Below are 22,624 nucleotides of genomic sequence, written 5' to 3' on the forward strand. Positions count from 1 at the left end.
GCACTCTCTATAGAGGCCACCTTTGCCTTTTGGTCATGAGAGTGGTGGTGGTGGTGATGCTAGTGCATGAGCCAACTCTGTGCTTGCTTGACGACTCCACTGGTGAAACAAAGTGTTGTAGTACCTTCATAGATAATCAATTGGTACATATTATTATTCTTGGGAGCCAACTCATATGATCTTTTTCAGGGATTGCACCATATCAGCTTCTATGCACACTTTGAGAAAATCGAGACTTTTTTTTTGCCTTGCCAGCATGGTGTTTGTCAACACAAAGAGGACTCCCAGAATAAACTGCCACATGAATTAAAGCTTTAAGCTCCCAATATTCTTCCGATAGACGAGGTAGCGACGAGGTTATGATCTATCATTATTTCATATCTCCACCTCTACAAATTTTATCAAAATAAAAACAAAAAGATCTCCGGGCAGTGAAATAGCCTGAGGTCCGAAAATATCACTAGGAAATTTTTTTTCCATTTATTATCCTAAAATTGTGCTTTTTTTGTTGTCTCAGTATGAAGCTCGATGGGTGCATTTGATTCACTTTTTTGTTTAGACAAATTCTGATTAAATCGAATTAGGGAAAACTAATTATGAAAGAGCTAGGATCTGCTATTTAAACAATAACATATCAAATGCGCGGCTAAACCTTTAGCTCCGACCCGATCCAATCCGATCCGATCCAATCCAATCCAATCCTGTCTCTCTCGCTCTCCGCTCTCCGCTCTCACCGTTTCTATTCCCAGTCGAGGTAGGCCTTCCTCTTCTCCACATCACTCTTCTCTTCTTCTCTCTTGCTTTTCGATTTCTCGGTCTCCCTTCCATCTCGTCGTCGCGATTTCTCGTCCGGTTCTCCCGTCCTCGAAGCTTGAGCTGGTGAGTCTGATTCATTTCCAAACGATTCGGAAAATGGGTTCTTATGATTTCTCTTGTCGAATGTAGAGTGAGGAATTGATGCGTCGCTTTCTCATAGAACTTTGCACTTTTGTCTGCTTAGCTGTTGATCTCATTGATAGGATAGCGTTTGCCAAGGTCGGAGTTGGGCGGTTGAGATCTAGGGTAAATATAATACGTTAATATGCAGTGTTTGTGATACAACGAACATTGGTCTCAATTTCGTTGTGATTGGAACTTTTCAAAGTTATATTTTTCAATTTTTCTTCGGGGAAACACTGCGATAGAGTTGGACCAAACTTACTGGTTCTCCAAGAAATTTATATTTTTAGTGCTTCTGTATGCTTTTAGCTTCATTTATGCTTTCTATGTGAATCTTTAATTTAGGATTTCTTTAAATTTGATGTGACTATCACATGATTCCTCAATTTGTTGGTTGCTTAAATCTCTGTTATACAGGAAGTTGGTGAAGAAATGCCTTTAAATGGAAGCAGCCCTGTGGATGGATTGGATAATAAGGTAAATGTTTTTTATTTTATAATTATTCTTTTTTTTTCTTATAAGAAGAGCATTCTTGTGGATACAGTCGTTGTTGTTAACCTTCCTAGTGTGGTGTGGAAGATTGTTTTATCGTTCACATGGAAGCAGAATATATGGAGAAAGTATAACCAGTCAACTATTTTTTCCCCACTTATCCTGCAACATGAATCTAATTTTTCTGAGAACGACAAATCGGCGGATATCATATTGATTCTGAAAAGGCAGAAAGGTGCTTATCCCAGGATAAATAGTTCCATAAATATGGTGTACATAGTTTTATCCAACTATTTCTTCCTTAAAAAATGAAGTCATAATACTTATTATCCACACACTCGTTGTACTTGATATCCATGGTTATCTTGTACTTTGTTATGCTTAACATTTTCTCTCATGTTCTTTTGTATAACACCATTTCTGCTCCATCTGGGCAGATCTGCATGTTGTACTTTATGCGCGGGATCTGCTTATCTTGCATACAATCTCTTAAAATCAGGTCATGGTGGTGGATCCATTAGATGACTCAACGAAGGAAAATGCATCTGTTGTTGACTCTTCATTGAGTGAAAGCAAACATCAAGTAAAGGACTGTGATGGCCAAGGTCTGTGACAATAATTATTTTGTTACGATTTTCAACTGTTTTGTATGTAAATCATGAGATGGAAATACTTGATATGCCATGGTCATCAGAATTTTTCAATCCGGTCAGTAGAAGCTTAGAAGGACAAGTGATCATAACTATGTAGATAAATCCTGGATGAACTCATTTTGGACGATGGATAATGTAGCTTCCAAAAATTTAAAGATGACTTTCCTATAGCAAGCCATCAAATGGACTGTCTCTGATAACTTTTTTGCTGGTTCAAAGTTTCCAAATGGTCAAAAGATGTAATTCTTCAGTACAAATCATCAATATGTGTGTGTTTTGAAAGAACTGCATTGGAAGAACTGTGCAATATGATATTTTCTATGCAAGAATGTCAGAGTGCATTTGTCTCTTGTCACTGTAGTTGGCATGGCTGCGTAACGGAAAGAGCTAGGTTGATAGTTGAATTTCAGCTAAGACTAACTTACTTAGAGGGCCAAATTAATTTTATACCATTGGGTAAGAAGAGGACATTCCAGTGCACAAAGTCCTGCCATTGGCTAAATAATGTTGCATGTTGACTACTTGTGATAATATTTAATATTTTGTAGTTGCTCCTCTTCAAATGTTGAAAAATAGCTACTCTTTTTTCCTAACCATCACTCTAAACTATAAGGAATTGAAAGATAAGGGCATTATTCCTTGCGTCTGTTGAGAATGTAGAACTTGACCTTTGTTTACCAATCACTTAGCTACTATAAAATCATATGTTAGATAATGAATATGCAGTAGAAAATTTTCATTTGTGAAGTTTAGTTATCTATTAGTTATATGTTAGTTATCTGTTAGTTTAACTGCAACAATCTTATGCTGAGCTATCTACTTAGCTTTGTGACAATAATTTTATTTCTGCTGTATACTGCATCATTTTCATCTTACTATGGGTGCTTTTATTTTAATTTCTAGCCTTAGACTGCCAAAGCCCGCCCTTTCCTTTAAATAATTTACCCATAATAGACTGTTCGCATTATTCCTAACCCTCATTGGTCATGAGTTATCCTATTGGCAGAAAGCTCATGTGGCAGAAATACCTGTTCAGAGGGAGAAATAGTTCAATCTTTCTGTGAGGACAGCGAATCATGTCCCAGGAATGAAAAACAATTTTCAAGAAGATATTTTATCATAAAGAGCTTGAGCCATCAGAATATCCAGTTATCAGTTGAGAAAGGCATCTGGGCAACTCAACTGATGAATGAACCTATTCTGGAAGAAGCTTTTCGTGTAAGAAAGTAGAGTATCTCGTAGAACACGTCTTATGACAAATGTTCTTTAGATTGATCTGCTCTTTTCTTGCAGAATTCTCATAGAGTAATTCTAATATTCAGTGTCAACATGAGTGGGTTCTTCCAAGGTTATGCTCAAATGATGTCTTCTGTTGGTTGGAGACGAGACAATGTTTGGAGTAAATCAAGTGGAGGGAGTAATCCATGGGGTCGCACATTCAAAATTAAATGGTTAAGATTACATGATTTACCGTTCCAGAAGACACTTCACCTTAAGAACCCACTGAATGATTACAAACCTGTGAAAATTAGCAGGGATTGCCAGGTGTTCCTCGAATAGCCCCGTACCTTGAAGGATCCCTAGTTTGATTAGCTCATGATCTTTAGTATTGATTTCTCAGGAGCTGTCAGAAGATATTGGTGAAGCGCTCTGTGAGCTGTTTCATGGAGAAGTAGATATAAAGGGTAAACATAAGAGGTATAAACTATAAAGAAGTTAGTTTAGTTAGCTTTGTTTCTTCAAGTACTAATTTTAAAGTCAAGTTATGGCCTAGTGCAGGAATTGTTTAATGGATGAAAAAGGTCAGAAGAGACCGTGTAAAAATTTCCAAGCTCATTTACAGGATGAAGATTGTGTGCTTTCTGCTTCTTCATCTCACATATGGGGTCAAGCAAACATGTTACATCCATCCTTGTTTTATCAGCACAATGATCACAGCCACTTTTTGAGAATGGAAGGATCTCCTATGGTTTCCATCTTCCAAGAGTCATCATCAGACTTGGACTTACAAAGGGTCTCAACAGTGAAACAACCAAATCTTTACAGAAGTTCAAGTAATGTAAAAGGGCCCAGGGAACATTTTCCTCAACCAAATAGGAAGGGTATATTTGATGGGAGAAACTCTGCTATATCAATATCAGAGGAAGATATTCTTGATATGGTATTATGAAGCTATCCCTGGTTTATTCTCTTCTAATTTTCAAGTTGATTTTATGGTTATTGTCTAGTGCTGCCTAATGGTCTTTTTCAGAAAAAAAAAATGCTGCCAAGTGTTAAATATAATTAAATCAGTAAGTTTTGTTGTTATACCTCAAATAGTTGGAGATGGCTTGTCTTCTGTAAGAGAGTTGTCTTTCATCTCCAAGGCATAAGACACCAAATAGCCTAGTGAAACACAATCCAAACTGCATCATCTTGTTATTTTGATTTTTTATACTCTTTTATAACAACTGCTTCACTACTGTATAGATTTATGACGATGATTTTGAACTGTCAGTTGATAATCTTTGCATGAAAGAGATGTTTTTGTTAAACAGCAGTAAGCTTCTGAACTGACCATAAATAAACCTCCAGTTTAATATACAGGGAGAAATTCTGGCATAAGAATTTCTGCTGGATGAGTTTTCTCCATTTTGTCAGATTTTCTTGGGAAAAGTATCTTTTATTGCGAACATAATTCATTTAGCTCCTAATCAATGCCAACACTTGGGGGGATGTTTGGTGTGACGTTTCTAACCATGTAGATTCAACATATTTTTAAATACAATATTCTGATAATGGATTCCCTTATTTAGGGTCTCTATTTGCTACCCTAAGCTCATATTCTATATTTTGACATTCATTCAATTAGCGCAGATTTCAATACTCAGTTTCTCCACCTTCAATGAGAAGGGAATGGAGCTCTACCTAATTGAAAGGGAGCTATACCACTTCTTTTACTGTAATCGGCTGAGATATTTTATAGCTATTTGCTAGTGGTGTTTGTTTAAAATTGTAGCTATTTCCACATATGCATTATCTACAAATACATCCAATCAAACGGGCCCTTGATGACTTTGAATGGAACAAGTAGGAAATTCGGTACCTTCTTATTCTAGCATTAGAATATTTTTCTTCTTAGTAACTTAGTTATGCTTTTTCTTCAGACATACGAAGAGTACCTACAAGCCATCGAGAGAAACTGTGTTAATTCCACAGCTGGTCAGTTTTTAAATTTCTTTTAGATGCCAATTGATTGCTCAATCTTGTTCATGTTCTTAACTAATTTGGTGCCTTTTGTAGGCTGCAGCAGGGCCTTCATGGAAAAACCAAGGAGGGCACAAAAGTGGGGCCCAGAGCAATGACGAGTATGTTCGCAAACCATTGTTTGACTGCAATTTTGGGAGTTTTAATGTGTGCTTTGCAAGTCTGTTTTGCAGGTACTCTAGATATCCTGCTGACCGGTATTCCTCAGAATCTCAGATAGATCAATGGCCAAGCAGCTGATGATGCTGGGTTCAATCTTACTATAAACAACTTGTTCCCTTGCAAAGAGGCAGGTGTGTTTGATGCTAGCAAAGCTCAATATGGACAATAGTAAACTTGTAATTTTTTGGAAAATGACTTTCCCCATACTGATCCATGAATGAGAAGTGGGGTTGTGTTGTATATACAAGTAAAGAACATAAGAATAATCTTGAGAACTGGCTCTTGACGCCTATCTGTTTGATAGAACGATGAGGAAGGCCTTAAAAGATATATGCCTATAAATTCATATGATGCTGACAAAGAAAATTGTATTAAATAACACAATTTTCACTTCTATATGTTAGTCACCATTTGTGGTCTTTTTTATTTCTTAATGACCTGGGGAACTTAGTGTAACGTTTGATATTCTCAGTAAGGACGTGCGATCTAAACAAGCTTGTCCATTTTTGATAGCAGAAACTTGTATCTGTTTTCCTGGAAGAAAGATTAATCCCCAAATCGATGAAGCTGCATATTGCAGTGGAAACTGACTTGTTATTTCTTTTTATTTCCTCAGGAAATTTCATTGCATACGTAGTGTGGTTAACTGGCTATCATTCTGTGAGACTAAATTCTGTTGCAAAGTTCTCTTGACTTCTTGACCAATGGAGCGAAAAGTTCTATACAATCTGGATTATAATAAGCAATAACTCTCACTCTGATGTCACTATATTCCATTTAAAATAAAAGAGAAAAAAAAACTTGGACCAATTCAAGAGCAATCAGAGGCAAAAGCATGACGCCATCCTATTTATTTTAAGATAGAGAGAAGTTTACCAAAATACCATATCTTTTGTCTTTGTTTATTTTTCATATTTTATTATATATATATATATTTATTATTCAATCTTGTATTTTATTTTTAATATCTCAAAACCATTGAAAGGTAAATTTTACTCTAATGGCGTTATTTAAGAGTATTAAGGTTATTTTATATTTGTAATTATTTTAACTCATCTCTATCGTAATTGATCGATAAGAAAGCTAATGATAGATTGCTTTTGATAATTTTTCAGTAAAATGCATGAGTTGAATGATAAATTACTATATGATAAGGTATAAATAATAATAAAAGTAAAAGGTAGAGTGTTTTTGATGAATTTCACTAAAAATCATATGTTAAAATATCTTAAGCAGGCTGAGCTAGCCAACCCTATATGACTTGGTCACTGATGCCACCGTTCATCATCAACCCTCAAAGCTGACACAAATTTACAGAGAAAACAATTCATTTCTTTACGCGTAATGAGAGTGTAGTCTACTCTTAAATCATTAGTAAATTTGCATATAATCCCGGTGTTAGTTGAACGAATTGGTCCTGTTCAAGCTAATGAGAAATGGGGTTAGCTAGAGATTAGAGACTTTATTTGTTTATTATTCTCATCTTTCATTCTGACGTTTTCAATCAAAGGTTACTCTACGCATATAAATACCAAAATAGAGTGAAGTCCCCAATGAGGAGAGGCAACAAGGTAGACAAACTACCCATAAGGGAACAAACGCTAGAGTTCTAAACAGCATCACTCTTCATTCTAAACCACTTTCCACGAAGACTTTCCGAGCCGTCGTCTCCACTTGTAACGCCACTTTTACCTTCTACTCGTCACCATCATCAAACTAGCCTTCCCCCCTCTTCAAAGAAGAATGCTCCAAAGATGCCTCTGTTGCATGACGGTGGGCAGATCGGAATCAGCCGGAAGGTAATTAATCTTGTTCTTGAGTAGTTGATTCTATTCAAGTATGTAGGTATGCATTACATTCATAAATCATAATACGTACTCTCAGATCGAGCAAGAAAAACGACTACCCATGGGAGATCTACACACTGAAAGAGCTATTGCACGCAACTAACAACTTCCACGAGAGCAACAAGCTTGGCGAGGGCGGCTTCGGGACTGTCTACTGGGGCCGGACGAGTAAAGGAGTGGAAGTAGAGCTCTTCCTCAACATCTTGATGTCTTAGAATATTAATTGCTTGTTATTTGAATTAATTGGTTGCCTCTTTTTTGTTTTTCTTCAGATAGCAGTGAAGCGGCTCAAGGCGATGACGGCGAAGGCGGAGATGGAGTTCGCCGTCGAGGTGGAGATTCTTGGAAGAGTGAGGCATAAGAACCTCCTCAGCCTTAGAGGATTCTACGCCGGCGGCGAGGAGAGGTTGATCGTGTATGATTATATGCCGAACCACAGCCTCATCAGCCATCTACACGGCCAGCACGCGGCGGATCTCCTCCTTGACTGGCCTCGGAGGATGAAGATCGCCATCGGAGCGGCCGAGGGATTGGCGTAAGTAATCCCCGTGGTCTGCAAAATTTTTTCCTTTTCCAGAATTTGTCGATCCTATGCTATAAAAATCACCTTTCCCTCATGAATTCTCCTTTGGACAATTTCATTTAACCCGCTACCATTTTTTTTACTTATTCTGAAATACAAACATTTTATCTCATAACAATAACTAAAGGTCAAAATAGTCGTATTCTATAATATAAATATAATTCATCAAAATCTTATTTTGGACTATACACTAACTTAATTATCAATTTATCATTTATATCTATGTCATCAATCTATTTTATATCAAACTGAACTATATTTATCATAATTTTATAAAAGACAAAATTTTTTTAATATTTTTCTATACTTTACATGATAGCAAAAATAATTATTATACTTTTATTTTAAATGCAGGTAAACATAAAGATATTATTCTTATAATAAATACCTTATCTTAGAAAATAACAAATGTGTATGCCTAGTTTAGAAATGCAATTATTCTAAGTGAAGAGGCTATAACCATTTTTTATGTTTCCTCTATTTTTTTTTATCCACATAAACTCTCTAAAATAAGGAAGATACTGAGTTCAAGAGATTTATATGAATAATTTAAAAGATAAGTAGAAAATAGTAATAGTTTTTGGGGGGTAAGTAAATTTATTTTTCTTTCTTTTGTATTCCTACTTTCTAAATTCCTTCCAAAAACGTAGTGCTAGTGTATTTTTCCTTTTTTTTTAATCATTAAACTACTCTAAATGTTTACTCATAATACATATTTATTTAACAGAAGCCAAAGCAAGATTATTTCTTTCATTAACGGCTTACACGGGAGTAAAATATCGATAAAATAAAAAAAAGATTTGCAAACACCATAAGGACTTGATGGGGTTTTATCATTTTGAGGAATTTTTTTCTTTACTTTTTCTTTCCTTTATTAGGTACTTGCACCATGAGGCGAGCCCCCGGATCATCCACCGGGACATCAAGGCGAGCAACGTGCTCCTGGACGCGGAGTTCAACGCGAAGGTGGCGGACTTCGGGTTCGCGAAGCTGGTGCCGGAGGGGGTGAGCCACCTGACGACGAGGGTGAAGGGCACGCTGGGCTACCTCGCGCCGGAGTACGCCATGTGGGGAAAGGTCTCCGACAGCTGCGACGTCTACAGCTTCGGCGTCCTGCTGCTCGAGATGGTCGCCGCCAGGAAGCCCATCGAGAAGCTGCCCGGCGGCGTCAAGCGCGACATCCTCCAGTGGGCGGCGCCGCACGTCGAGAATGGCAGGTGGGAGCGCATCGCCGACCCCAGGCTCGGAGGAAGGTATTGTTTTGTGATTACGACTAAGAGAAGTTTTACAAATATAAAGCGTTTAAATTAGTTTGAGAACAATAAAATGCAGCCAAATATGGTCATGTACTAGAAATGAAAAAAAAATTATGCAAGAAAAATTTTCATGTCAAATATTTTGAACTCTAAACTTCAACAGCGAAAGTTATTTTAGTCATTTATATGCATGTGTTAACTTGAATATCCACTTGTTAGGTTAAGAGAATATGAAAGAGTCAAAATAATTTTTATTAATAATTTTTAAAAGTTTTGAATGATAATTATATATATATATATATATATAAACTATATTTATTATGAAAACTAGAGTCGAGATACCATGAAATGTTGGACGTTAGAAAGTGGACTCATAACATATATTATATCTTCGACAGGTACGACGTGGTGGAGCTGAAAAATGCGGTGGCGGTGGCGATGCGTTGCACCGACAACAAAGTGGAACGGCGACCGACGATGAAGGAGGTGGTGGAGATGCTCAAGAGTGGGGTTGGGGAGTGGAGGGCAAAGGAGGTAGCTTCGAAAGTGGTCGGGAATGGTGGTGAGGAAGAGGATGAGGCTGGAATTAGTGATGCATCGCAGTTTGAGAGGAAGAGCTGGAGAGTGTCGAGAATGAGATGACATGGTTGGTCTTTCTTTCTTTCTTTCTTTCTTTCTTTCATGGCTGGTAGAAATGCTATTAGAGTTTGGTTGACTTTGGTTGTTATTTTGGTCAATTTTATTACTTTGATAAGAAAAACTAGTACTTGTGTTGTGCCCAAAAGTGGTCTTCTTCTCGAATCTCGATGTGGTCATATAGGTGGGAGTTTACGAGAAATTTTGGTTTGTCTTTGCTCTTTTTAATACTAAGGCAAATTATTAAAAGACTGGAACCCATTTCCTATTTATTTCTGGGGTATTTGGGGGAATAGATCCCATAAGTTATGAGGAACGAAAAAGGTTTATATTGCGTGTATATTTTTATTAAAAAAAGTTATCTACTCGTATACCTCTCTAAAATTAATATTTATAAAACTACCCTTTAGAAATTCTTACTTTTGTATGGATATTGATAAATGTTAACGAATAACAGTAAAAAGAAATACTCTTATTATATCTTACGTACATTATTTAAGGGCATATTTGTCTTTTCATCTATTAGATTGTTCGGATTTTAAAATATAGCCCAAAAATAACTAGAAACGTATCCATGTTAGGTATTAAAGGGTATGTACGTAAATACGAGATTTAGAAGGATATACAAGCAAATAATGAGCTTTTTGAGAGGTATACAACTGCAAAACTTTAGGAGGTTGCGGATCTGGATCTACTGTGCCCGACCCGCAATCACTCAGTTTTCCTAGCTGGGCCCATGCCGGCCCAGTCTCGACGATGGCGATTTCCTCTCCATTCCTTCTTCCAGTTCCACCTTTCTCTAGGGCGGATTTGGGTACTTATTTTATTATCGTTTCCTTTTGCTTTAAATCGTTTTGTAGATTTAAGCTTATTTACTTCCAAGAATCATCCTATCACGGTCTTAATGCGCTCTTTGAAATGATCTCCTTGGCGTTGTCTTACTGCAAGATGTTCACTTCAAATGCTTTTAGACTATGGATGTTCATCTTTAGTTAACCATAGTAAGATTCTGTAGATCTTTCGTTCATGCGATTGTAGGAGAACTGTCTTTGTGCGGTTAATTTTGATCATGCTTCGCTTAAGCATGTGGCATGTTGGCAGAGAAACGCATTAAAATTATGAACAAAGATGTTACATTTCCCAGTATTTGTGTTCCAGAACAGTAACTAGTTTGAAGCACTAGGTCAAACAATTCAAACCTCATGACATATTATAATCTTTTTTGCAATTTTTCCCGAATGTTTAGATTTTTTTTTCTGGTCAACATGAAAAAATGCTTAAGCGCCGAAATTTTGGAGTTTCTTTTTGAGTTATAAAGTCAGCTGTAGTAATTTCTTTTGAGAAATAAGAGAAGTTATAATGGTTTCTTCTGAATAGCGGCTTTTACTTTCCTCAAACTGTATCTAGAGGACAACATATATGCTAATATTGATTTCTTGATAAGGATCTGTAGGTTCTCCTTTTAATTGGTTAAAATGTAATGTATTAGCTTTTCAGCAACAAAGAAGAAATGTTATAGCTTTTCTCTGGATGCCCGATTGAGGAGAAGAAAATGGAAAGAGAATATCTCTGGATGCCTGATTGAGGAGAAGAAAATTGAAAGAGAATATCTACTATGCGAGCATAGAGTAACGATCTTGATGAAGTCGAGAAAATGAATGATAAATAATCTGAGAATCGTGAGGTCTATGACTTCTAGCTTTATGTAAATTAGTGGTGAAGAAACTGATTAAATGAGCAAATGAAATTTTTGTCTGTCAAGCTACTTACTGTAATTTGGCAAAACAATTACTGGTGAATTCGGGGTCTCTTTTATAACTACTGCTACTATGTCTTCGTAACTACTTACTAGTTACTACTACCTCCCATGTTGGTTTGGTCTTCTCCTACATCTCAAGGTACATTCTACTTGATAAAAAAAAAATCACTCCTACAAGAAGAAAGCTTTAGGGCTTTCCCTTTAGTGTGAACTAGTTTGAAGACTTGTTGTCTTGCTTTAAGGTAGAATATACTTTTGTTAATGTGTTCATATACTCCCTTTCCAGAAATTGTTTGTAAACTTTGGAACTTTGGAACTTTTGGCTTTATCGATATTTTAATTGTTCCGCACCTTGCTGTGAAAGGAAGTCTGAATGCATTTCTATTGTCTATTATCTACTGACTTATGCTCTGGATTTGGTTAGATCAATGAATGGTCACATATTGTCTTTTACCTTTTCTTTTTATTTTTTGAGAAGAAGCCTTTTATTAGTTAATGATTCTGTGTACCAGTGATATCATGTGATATATGCAAACTGGTATGCAAATTCATTTGTGTACTGGTGCGTATTTTAAATCATCACAGGTTTCACTCTTTGTTATAGCTTGTGCATCTTTTTTATCAATGAACACTGGCAAGCAATTTATATGTATCCATGTGTTCTTGGGTGCATCGAGAGATATAGGTAATAGGTGCTTTGAGTTATGTAACCTCCAAAAATTGCACAATGCTATCAGACGTGGTGTACATCCAATATCATAAAATGAAACTAAATATAGTGAGAAGGCAGATTCAGTTAAGCTAAAAATCTTATCAGCCTTCATTATTTATGTCGCTGCAGCATAAGGAGTACCTAAAGATAGTCAGAGGGCCTACCTCTTTTTCCTGCCCCTTTTGTAGTGAACTACTATTTCTGGCCCGAGAACATACTGCCATATTTCTGTGAATGTTACTGTTCCCACATATAGCCCTAAAACATTATGATAATCTTTGTTAGCTGGATTTTGCTATACCATCGGTGTTACATTAGCTGAAAAATCCAAAATTAACATCTATGATTTGGATTAACTTTCCGCCGTATTGATAGTCATGATGTTTTTGCAATGGTTAGCCATTTGACTTCTCCTTCTCTTTCAATTAGCACCAACTTTTGTCTGCCACATAAATCATACCCCCAAGATACATATAGAAATATTTAAAAGCTGTGTGATGCAGCTTATGGAAACTACTTCTTGCTCACTGATGGAGTTCAAATAGCTGAATCTCATGATTTTTATTATTTGAAGGTCTAAGTAATTTCAGTCAATTGAGTTCTCTAGGAAAGGATCATATGGATGAAAATGTTAGAATTAATGCATGATGAATCTAATATGTTCGATCTCTGAAGCCTCAATTTGTTCTTGTTATGTGCCAGACATCATTGGATTCTTTGGCAATCTTGTTTATCTGCGAGGCTTCTCTGTTTTAGTCGTTTGTCTACCGGTTTTATTGTGACAGCAATATTCCAATAGATGGTGGTTATGTCAAGGGTCTTCAGTTTATGTGTTTCTCGTGCACTTTGGTTTTTAGATTTTGGTTCTTTTGGACCCTGTTGATCTGCATACCTCATGTTACCTTAGCTGATTTTAGTTCTTTGCTTCGCAAAATCAATTTTCTATCCAGCCTTAAGAAATGTCAACAAATTTAAGTGCTTACCATCTTTTGTTTTATGTATGGAAGTTTCATCCAACACTTTCTGTGCCTCCAAGTACTTTTTGTTGTGTTGAAATGAAAGCTAGTGATTGATGCATATGATTTGAGGATTTTCATAATTCTCTCCAAGAATTTTGAATGCTGGGGATATCAGATACATTGGACCTGCAGCTTTAGTTCATCATGTGTTCTAGCACAAAGAAAGTGACGCTAACAACCATGACGAAGATGCCTCCAAATGTGCCTTCATCTATTTGCTAGGCCATTCTGCTTTTGTTGTCTGATTACTTTGTTTGCACCAAAAGTAATGTAACCTTGGATCATTAGAAAGTACAAGAAGTTAGAAAGGACTTGCTAGTTTCATACTTGAGGAGTTTGTTTCTAAATGCTATCAAAGTCTATTCTGTCGTAGTGTTGAAAAGTCTAGTGTCCCTTAGAGTTATTAGTATCAGTTTCATATTCGAGGTCTATGTTCTATATCCTATTGAGGTCTAGATTGTAATGGTGTTGATCTATTTATTGTCCGTCAAAGCTCTTCTTAGTCTGTACTTATTGGCTTTAACTTTTGGTTGCCTGTTCTAGGGACTTTTTGTTTATGCTCCTTGATGGTCTACTTCTATATTATCTCTAGCACTATCATTTTATGTATGTTGAGTTGATTTTGTTCATTGTGTGCTATGGTGCTCTTATATTTAAGATGTCTGCTAAGGTCGAGAAATTTGATTGATTGCTTACACTTGCATGTTTAACTTTCTATTATGTTTGATTTATTCATGTATTTATTGGAAAGCTCTAGGTAGTTTTATATTCTTCACTTTGTTTACTTTTCCCTTCTAATCTGTTTTAGTAGGGTTGATGAATGGCTTTGCCTGGAGAAAAGTGAGGAGCAAGTGATCAATGACATCTTTACTTGTATAACGGATGTGGAGGACATTCAAGACCGAGAGCGCTTGCTAAGAGTTTGGCGAGTTTACATCCAGTCTTTGTACCCTTCTGTCTTGACAGTTGATCAGATCTCTGCATTAGGTTCAGTAGTCTTACCCCTAGAGGGTTTGTAAATGTTAACATTTCGGTGTCCATCTAGTGTACATATTATTCACTTTTATTTACCATTAGGTACTTGTGCATGAATATGCAGTGGATTGTAGATTCTCATATGAAAGATGCTTTCAGGTTCTTTCTCACGAATGCGATAGGTTTCATCGCCTTCTTATTGTTGTTATTATAGTTGCGCTTACCTGTTATACTTGTGCCTTCTCATTTGACAATAGTTACTTGTCCATGAATATGTTATGAATTGTAAATTCTCATATTAGAAATGTTCTCAGGTTGTTTCTCACGAATGCTATAATTTCATGATGCCCTTTTTTTTTACTGTGCATACTATTTATTGTATTCATATATAAGAGAATCGCTTTCTGCATCTAGAAATTTTATTCTATCACATACATTTACCTGCTTTAGTTGTCGTTTCTATCTAGCTTTTAATCAATCAATTGATTCAAAAGTTTAAAAAATTGTTGACGGACCGATAATGTCTCATATTTTTTAAGACACAACATACCATCATACTACAAAAATAAAAAGTGGACATTAGTATATCAATCTTTTAAAACAACTATGATACGGTCTACGAAATATATCTGACATAAATTCTCACTCAAACTAATGCTTGGACACCACAGTAGAAAAGCCCAGATCACTATTTTGAAGCTGTAAGGTGATAACTAAGAAAAGAAAGGGCACAGACAACTGAGACAATTAGTAGTTTTGAGCTCATCAACTCAAAAAAGTTCACACATTCCCACTTCTGTTGGTCCACATCAAGATCAAGAACATACATCTGGCAAAAGGAGGAATAAAGGAAAACGAAGAGAACAACAGCATGGCCTAACACACACCTACTAGTGCTTCCCAACTCAAAGCTCTATCAATCTAGTAGGTATCCTCGGATGCTTACCATGTTGTTGTTATTGTTATCTTCACGCTTGACAAGGAGATTTAAAGAGTGAGGAACAAAGAGAGTTGGGAGAGAAACTAGGGTTCCCTTTGGGTATCATACATAGGTATCTAGAGTGAAAGAAAGTTGGGATGGTCCCAAATCTTTCCAACAACTAGAACATATTCTCATTAAGGTCTCTAGCTCACATGTCCCTCACCCTCCCCAGTTTTCAAATTATATCCCTAATTTTAATCCACCCCCCATTAGCATAGCTTCCTACCTAGCCTTTTGTCTCCCACTCTTATCCATCTCAATACACTCAACACAATCTTGCCCATAATCTTGAGACATGTGCTCTTTGTGATCCATCTCCATGTATGAGAGTTCTAATTAGAAGTTTGGAACACTAGGAAGTGTAGGATAGAGTAGGGATGCACTCAAACCTATGAAGAAGCATTGCTTTCAGTGATTTGGCAAACTCTAAGAGGCTTACTTTTTTAAAACCTTTTTTTTTCTTTTTTTTTTCTTTTTTTTTTTACTCACTGCCAAGCTGAAGGGAGGCAGCAAAGACACAAAAGGAATCAAAAGGGGCCATAGGAATGACCAGTAGATGAGTTTATTTATGTGATGTGAAACATTTGAAGTGAGAAGTTAGTGGGAGAAGAGCATGTGATGAAGGTGGCCCACTATCAACTCACCCTACTTTTCCCCCCCATCTCTCTCTCTCTTGTCATGAGTTTTTTAAATTTCTATTGATGTCACTTGATTGCAATTTATTTTGCTTTAACATTAATTCTTCAGTTAAATAACACTAATCAACATTCAAAACCCCTTTTCAGCTAATGTGGTATTGAGCTATATAGCAGCGTACAATGGGGGAGTGGGGGGTTAGAAAGGTAATTTTAGGGTACTGGGAGAAAGAAACAATAAAGTGATGTTTGGACTCACCGTAAGCAAATTGTACTGAATAGTAATAGTGGGTGGACATGTGAGAGGACAAAGGTTCGGATAGCGACCCCCCCCCCCCTCCCCTCCCCTTCTCTCCTTTCTTTGTTCATGTGCATGTGCATTGACGTTGATGTACACGACTGGAGACTGGGGTCTGGGGTGCGTCAAATATGCTCCTAAACCTTACGTGCTGCCCTTCTTTGGCTTCTTTTTGTCATATGAATCGGAGGTTAATTACACTTTCCACCCTCCCCTTTTAAATAATAAAAAAAAATTGTATGCAACACCCTGTTTTATAATATAATTTTAATTTACACCCTGTATTTTTACTATTTATAGATTGAGTCTTATAATTTAGTAAATACGTAGAGAAAATAGATTTGAGCGAACACGTGATAATATTCCGTTAAGTAGAAATATATTTATTTCTAAAATAATTAAAATATATTTAATTTTAAAATAATTAAAATGTCCTTTGTATGACTTAGTAGAGGATATTTTTATAAATTTTTAGTATAGTTAAATTAAGAGAATTAGTTATGTTTAACTAACTAATTTAACGATACGGTGTTTTCGCTAAATCATAGGCCTAGATAGGATGTAAATTATAATTTTATTAAAAGACGGACTATTATATACAAATTTTCCTTAAAATAAAAAGAATTTTACAAATCGCACCCTATGTTTTATTTATTTTGTAATGTATACTAAGTCTTTCAGATTTTTGTAACCTGATCTATACTTTTTTTTTATAATTCTAATTTCCATTAATTTAAACGGTACCTAATAAAGAAATATTTTATTATAATATATAAAATAATTTATAAATATCTAAATTATCTATGTCAAATATAAAAAAAAATAATTATGAGAGTATTTGTGGCCGATGTTTAGTTAGTCAAAATAACGTAATTGCGTTAAACTAGAATTATAGAGACAAAGAAGATATTAAAAATTATATAATAAATAAAATATAGGGTGTAATTATACTAAAATAAAAAATAAAAACTTTTTACTGCATCGAATCTTGAATTAAAAAGTTTATGTGAATATTAAAAAGAGAGGTTAGAATGTATATGTGGAAATTAACTCTGGTAACCTTGTATTTTGCCTTTTAAGCTTTTAATGGATCGTAAGAATAATGGAAACTAATTATATTCCTACCTACTAGGCTACTACTCCTGCATTAGAATGCCCAAGTGAAATTTCTGGCATTTTTTATACATGAGCCCCTGTATGATAGACTCGACGACTCGGGACTTGGCTATGGTAATGGTCTTATAACACCCTACATTTTAGTTATATCACAGACAAGGCCTTCTTTTATTATTATTATTATTATTATTATTTATAAATAGAACCATCGGTTTGTTAAAAATATTAGAATACACGGTACTACTTGATGGACAGAGATAATCTAATTCGACAGTTAGATTAACTTAGTTTAAAAGACCAAATCAAGTCTCTAAACTAGTTCAAAAAATGCTTATAATATAGTATTTGCTTTTACCCTCTTGTGCTTCATTTTGTATCACATAATTATTTTCTGTGCCTAGAATTTAAATTTTTTTTTACCATCTGAATTGTTAGTCCTTTTTACAATGACCTCTTAATTTTTTCTTAGTATATAATAATTTTATCAACTATTAAAAATATCTCACTTGAACCCTTTTATTAGAAGATCATTATGTACTAAAAATAAAAATTTACCGAGTTATTATGTAAAAATATATATAATTTGGGGAGTAAAAAAGAGAATTACACCGGAAAAAATTGACATGTTCGGCCAATGACACGTGATATGAAATAAAGTAAAGGGGGTTAAAAGCAATTTTACGCTAAAAAAAAGGATGGTAGGTAAAAGATTAAAACATAAAAAAAGAAGAAGAAGAAGAAGCAATTAACCCTATATTATTGGAGTGAGCTACAGCAGTCCTTACACGCGCTTTGCTCGTGACCCAGAAACGCTTAGTTCGTTAAGCATCGGGATTTGCGCTCGTATTCACTGTAGCTGGAATCCTTCCTTCTTTTAAATTATTCTTCTCTTCTCTTCTCTTCTCTTCTCCCTCCTCTTCTTCTCCATCACATGCGCTGCTGGCAAACGAGAGGGAGTGAGGGAGAGAAAGAGAGAGAGAGAGAGGTGTCTGCTCTGCTCTACTATGCTCTGCTCTGCTCTGCTCGGATGAGATGGGAGACAGAAAGAGACTGCAAAGGGAGAGAAAAAGAGAGTCAACTCCGGGTAAGAGCACACGGCTCGAGAATTGCCCACAAGGACTCAATTATTGGAACTCGCTCACCCCCATATCATTCACTTATTACAAAATAAAAACTATTTCTTTTCCAGAATTTCTTTTCTTTTTATTATTTTTTTTAAAAAAAAGAACGACAAACAAACGTGTTCCAAAGATTCTAATACAAGTTGTTGTTGTTGTTTTTTTAAAAGAACTCCGTGATTATATATGATCTATGCCTGTACGTCGGTCGGCATCCAATGCAGGAGTATTGACCAAAGTAGGTAGTTACCTATATAGGAGTGATAGAAAAGTATTTGCCAGAATAGGTGTTCTCTGGAATGCTTGCCTTTTTCAAGGGAATTTTATCACAAACACCCTGTATTTTACTCTAATTCGATGTTTTATTATTCGACTTCTGTATTTTACCTAAATTATCTTTAAAATATTTTTACATTAATTTTGTTAAGTGTCAGTTACCGTGTAAAATAATTGTAATATCTTGAATAAGTTTTCTTAGGTCCAGGTTAAATAAGATTTTAAGTTGAGTGAGGGCTATTTTATTCTATTTTATTTTCAAAAGTATTAGTAAAAATAATTTGTATTCTAACTATTGTTAAGATAAAATTAAATATCCATATGATAAGATATAAATGATAATAAAAGCATAAGGTAAAGCAAAGGCAACGTGGTTTTGATAAATTAAACTTTTTTTAAGAAAAATAATATTCTACTAAACAAGAGTTGTTGCATGCAGTGTAATCTTTTCAAAGTGGCAAAATTCCCACATATGATTTCAAAAGATAAGATTATAGATATTATACTCATTTTACTTATAATTGTGCTACATAAATATCAACCAATTTTTAAAAGATAAACACGCTCCCTAAATGCTAAAATGTTGAACTATCTATAAGGGTTTTCAAATATAAAAACACTTTAAATTTTTATTGTTATACTTATTTTTAGAAATATTTGAGGGTCATATCAATATCTTTGATGTCAGACTTAGATAAGAGCTTTGAATTAAGGTTTTGTGACTACAATCATATCTCAAAAGGTATTTGATTCCTAAAAATTGAGCAAAAAAATGTAATCACTTTTAAAATTTTCTCTATTTTTAATATCTAATAAAATTAAATAAATGACTTCTTTGTCTACTAAAAATAACTTTATATTTTTATTTTGACTTCATTAAAATGAGGGAATCACTTTATTATTAAAGTCAGTTACTTTATTAAACTCTATTTTCTAGCTATTAAATATACTCGTAGAAGTAGGAGTGCTTATATATAAGTTTAATAAAATGAGGGGAGAAATTAATTATTTTTAAACTTTTTTACTTTAAATGTATAGTTGTAAAAAAATTTACAATAAATTAAAGAAGTGACTTTTTTTCTTTATGACTTTCTTTCTCGAGAGAATAATCGTTTCACCAAAGTTCAGCCACTGCATTAAACCTCACTTTCTAGTAACTAACCAAGCACACTACAATGAAACCCTAGTGTGTGTCTTGGTATGATTAACAAAATCATATGCCTTTGAAAAAGCCGGGTTAGCTCCCAACAAATCTATTAAAAGCGCATAATTGAAGAATTAACACACATTTATTATATAGTCAAATGTTCACCCGGGTGATTAATCAATAAATAGATTTGTGTGACATATAGACCACATTCATTGTATCGATCCATAGATTGAGTGCGGTTAGAAATCACCTAATACTTACTACTATGTAGCTACAGTTAAATCTTCAATCTATAAGGCCTAACCTTATTGCTTTTTTTAAGAGTACTTCTCAATTTAAGACAGCCAGTGAAGACGCCAGTGGCCATATTATATATATTTCATCAAAACTTCAAACTATAATCATAAATGCGAAAAGAACTGTAGAAGAGAATGGAATAGCTAAGTAGATGGCCCCCCAAACCACGTGCCGTGTCGTCTCCCTCTCATGCATGTACACTCTCTGCAACCATGCACATAATTAATCATTTAATCTCTCTCTCTCTCTCTCTCTCTCTCTCTCTCTCTCTCTCTCTCTCTCTCTCTCTCTCTCTCACCTTCTATTCATCTCCTCGCTCGCTGGGTTTCTTCCACCTCCCACTTGATCTCTCCTCTTGCCTCCTTTCATCAAACACCATGAAAAAATACTCCCCCTCTCCTGGGCTCGATGCACTTCGAAAGCAGCGCCCTATATACGTTGCTCGAAACCCTAACCGCCGATGCTCTCTCTCTCTCTCTCTGTATGTATATTAGTATATATATATATATATTCAAATACACCCTTGTTTTTATTACTCTAAAAGCTTAACCAGTTAACGATCATGATCGAGTTGTAATTAATCATTAATTGAACCATATTACAGTGAAAAATAATGATCCTTGGATTTTTATTTCTTAGAATGTAGGGGGTTGCTAAGAATGGATGCTGGCATAATGGCATGTGAATCCTCTAGATCTCTTGGTAAATTTGGGACCATGAGCTCCCACTCTAAAAGCCCTAAGGATTTCTAAAAGAAAGCCTATGGCTCTTAGCCTGCTCCATTCTTTTAAGCTCTTCCTTATCATGAGGGAATACAAAAGGATAAAACAACCGAGGTGGTAGACTTGCAGATGACCTCTAAATGTTAATCGCGGGTATACGATTAAACTAGGCTCTAGGTTTGTTAGCACTACATATCTACTTGTTTTTCCTCAAAATTCCCTTCTTTCCTTTTGGACGAGGGCTCTCATGGGACATGTTAATTTGGTGAGGGTTTGGAACAGGCAGTGGTCCACCAAATCTTGGGAGTCATTTAATTTGTCAGATTCGTGACTTATATTGATAAATATTAGCCCTACATATAGGAAGTAACAAGCAAAAAGAATCAGAAGGAAAGAAAAAAAAAGAGAGTTTAAATTTGTATAATAGGAGTACTTGTGAGACAAAAGAGATGGTGGAAGTAAAAGTAGGGATTGGTGCTGAATGTGATACCCACTATAACAAATTAAGGATATATAAGCCCTACTTAATTCATAAAATAATTTTGTCATGAGATAATCTCTTGGAGGTGCAAGAGAAGGTCACTATTTTAACTTTGGTAAATGTTTACTAGGGTAGATATAACCATGAAGGATGCAAAATTGAAAATAATGACAAGAAATCAACAACCATTTAAGCTCTCAGAAGTACATGACTCACTCAAAGTTGGAATTATTTAACATGACAGATCATCATAATTAGCATAACATTAGGATGTCTGAAATAGTTTGTGATAGATATGATATATATACATGAATGACATAAATGCCAAGACTGCATGCTCTGCAACAAAGGTCATGAGATCTTTTTCTTTAATCTTCTGTGATTTACTATTATTCAAATTTAATTAACAATCCAAAATATTTGATTATCCAAATTGAATGATTCTTAAGTTGCATCCTAAAGTATCTATACTTTTGTTTCACAGTGATTGAATAAAAGTAAAAGGAAACCCTAACTGAATGAAGTAAATAACTTTATATCATGACAATAGTCACATATGGAATCAATCACATCTATTTATGAATTACCATGGACAACCTACAAGCTCGAGATTATTGATTTGATATATCTGGAAAAGAAATGGAAATAAGGAGAGAGAGATCATATTGCATAGGTTAATTTCATGCCTAAGCGAAATAATTATTGTGTATGCAAGAGATATAGATCAGAAATACATGAAGATCTAGCAAAGTCTAATTTCAGATTATAGGCCTATAAATAACTTTGCAATCTCTCATCATGTCTAGTTCTATGTGGAGAATTAAACAACATTTGCAAAATTCTCATTCTATAACTAGAGCATCTATAAGTAGCTGAGTGATATATATTTAGAAGACTAGAGAATATCTTACCTGAATTAAGAATGCACATTCTAATTGTCATGCAAATAATTTTGAAACTTGTCATAAGGAACTGACAATTAATTCACTATTAGTGAGCATTAATCTAGTTCAGAGCTTATTCTTTTTATAAATTTGAATACAAAGGGTTCTGAGAGAAAGGATTGAAGGCAAACAAAGACAATATAGTATGTTGTAATAAATAACTTTCACATAATATTTGCACACCTTAAAATCTTAAATCTATGTACTTGTACGTGTACGTGCATGTGCATGTATTTGTGTGTACATGATCCATAGAGTCATGTTCCCCATATTAATTGACAGATACTTGCATTAATATTAACTTCCAAAGTTTCTTTCTGTACTAA

The 22,624-nt window shown here is 34.9% G+C and overlaps 2 protein-coding genes and 1 long non-coding RNA gene across 13 annotated transcripts; all 3 read left to right on the forward strand.

The window, feature by feature from the left end:
• The first annotated feature begins 682 nt into the window (after positions 1–682).
• LOC140801471 (uncharacterized) lies at positions 683–5,782 on the forward strand. 11 transcript variants are annotated; one of them, XM_073156626.1, is made up of 10 exons: positions 693–879; positions 1,357–1,416; positions 1,931–2,036; positions 3,091–3,302; positions 3,378–3,629; positions 3,706–3,782; positions 3,864–4,245; positions 5,231–5,285; positions 5,367–5,431; positions 5,492–5,782. In XM_073156626.1, exons 2-9 carry the CDS (start codon positions 1,372–1,374, stop codon positions 5,426–5,428), a joined length of 1,191 nt encoding a protein of 396 aa, XP_073012727.1. In that variant the 5' UTR covers positions 693–879; positions 1,357–1,371; the 3' UTR covers positions 5,429–5,431; positions 5,492–5,782. The 11 variants fall into 11 exon arrangements, with proteins under 11 accessions (XP_073012717.1, XP_073012727.1, XP_073012726.1 ...); XM_073156625.1 differs by having other exon boundaries at positions 5,504–5,782; XM_073156621.1 differs by having other exon boundaries at positions 5,374–5,431.
• Positions 5,783–7,047: 1,265 nt separating this feature from the next.
• LOC140801036 (PTI1-like tyrosine-protein kinase At3g15890) lies at positions 7,048–9,962 on the forward strand. The gene is made up of 5 exons (XM_073156026.1): positions 7,048–7,291; positions 7,377–7,521; positions 7,612–7,874; positions 8,801–9,175; positions 9,577–9,962. The coding sequence occupies exons 1-5, from the start codon at positions 7,236–7,238 to the stop codon at positions 9,818–9,820; spliced, it is 1,083 nt and encodes a 360-aa protein (XP_073012127.1). The 5' UTR covers positions 7,048–7,235; the 3' UTR covers positions 9,821–9,962.
• Positions 9,963–10,490: 528 nt separating this feature from the next.
• On the forward strand, positions 10,491–14,490 carry LOC140801037 (uncharacterized). Its single transcript, XR_012111354.1, has 2 exons — positions 10,491–10,628; positions 14,113–14,490. It is a non-coding gene; the product is annotated as an uncharacterized lncRNA (long non-coding RNA).
• Positions 14,491–22,624: the final 8,134 nt, after the last annotated feature.

The sequence above is a fragment of the Typha latifolia genome, chromosome 14, assembly GCF_019914945.1.
Source record: "Typha latifolia isolate L0001 chromosome 14, TyphaL0001v2, whole genome shotgun sequence".
In the NCBI taxonomy this organism is placed as follows: domain Eukaryota; kingdom Viridiplantae; phylum Streptophyta; class Magnoliopsida; order Poales; family Typhaceae; genus Typha; species Typha latifolia.

Bases quoted from the DNA above. Each gene is read 5' to 3' on its own strand.
- LOC140801471 (XM_073156616.1), top strand. From the start codon at position 1,372: ATGCCTTTAAATGGAAGCAGCCCTGTGGATGGATTGGATAATAAG. The intron at 1,417-1,930 runs GTAAATGTTTTT...TCTTAAAATCAG, and splicing joins TGGATGGATTGGATAATAAG to GTCATGGTGGTGGATCCATT. The intron at 4,246-5,230 runs GTATTATGAAGC...CTTTTTCTTCAG, and splicing joins AGGAAGATATTCTTGATATG to ACATACGAAGAGTACCTACA.
- LOC140801036 (XM_073156026.1), top strand. From the start codon at position 7,236: ATGCTCCAAAGATGCCTCTGTTGCATGACGGTGGGCAGATCGGAATCA. The intron at 7,292-7,376 runs GTAATTAATCTT...ACGTACTCTCAG, and splicing joins AGATCGGAATCAGCCGGAAG to ATCGAGCAAGAAAAACGACT. The intron at 7,875-8,800 runs GTAAGTAATCCC...TTCCTTTATTAG, and splicing joins GGAGCGGCCGAGGGATTGGC to GTACTTGCACCATGAGGCGA.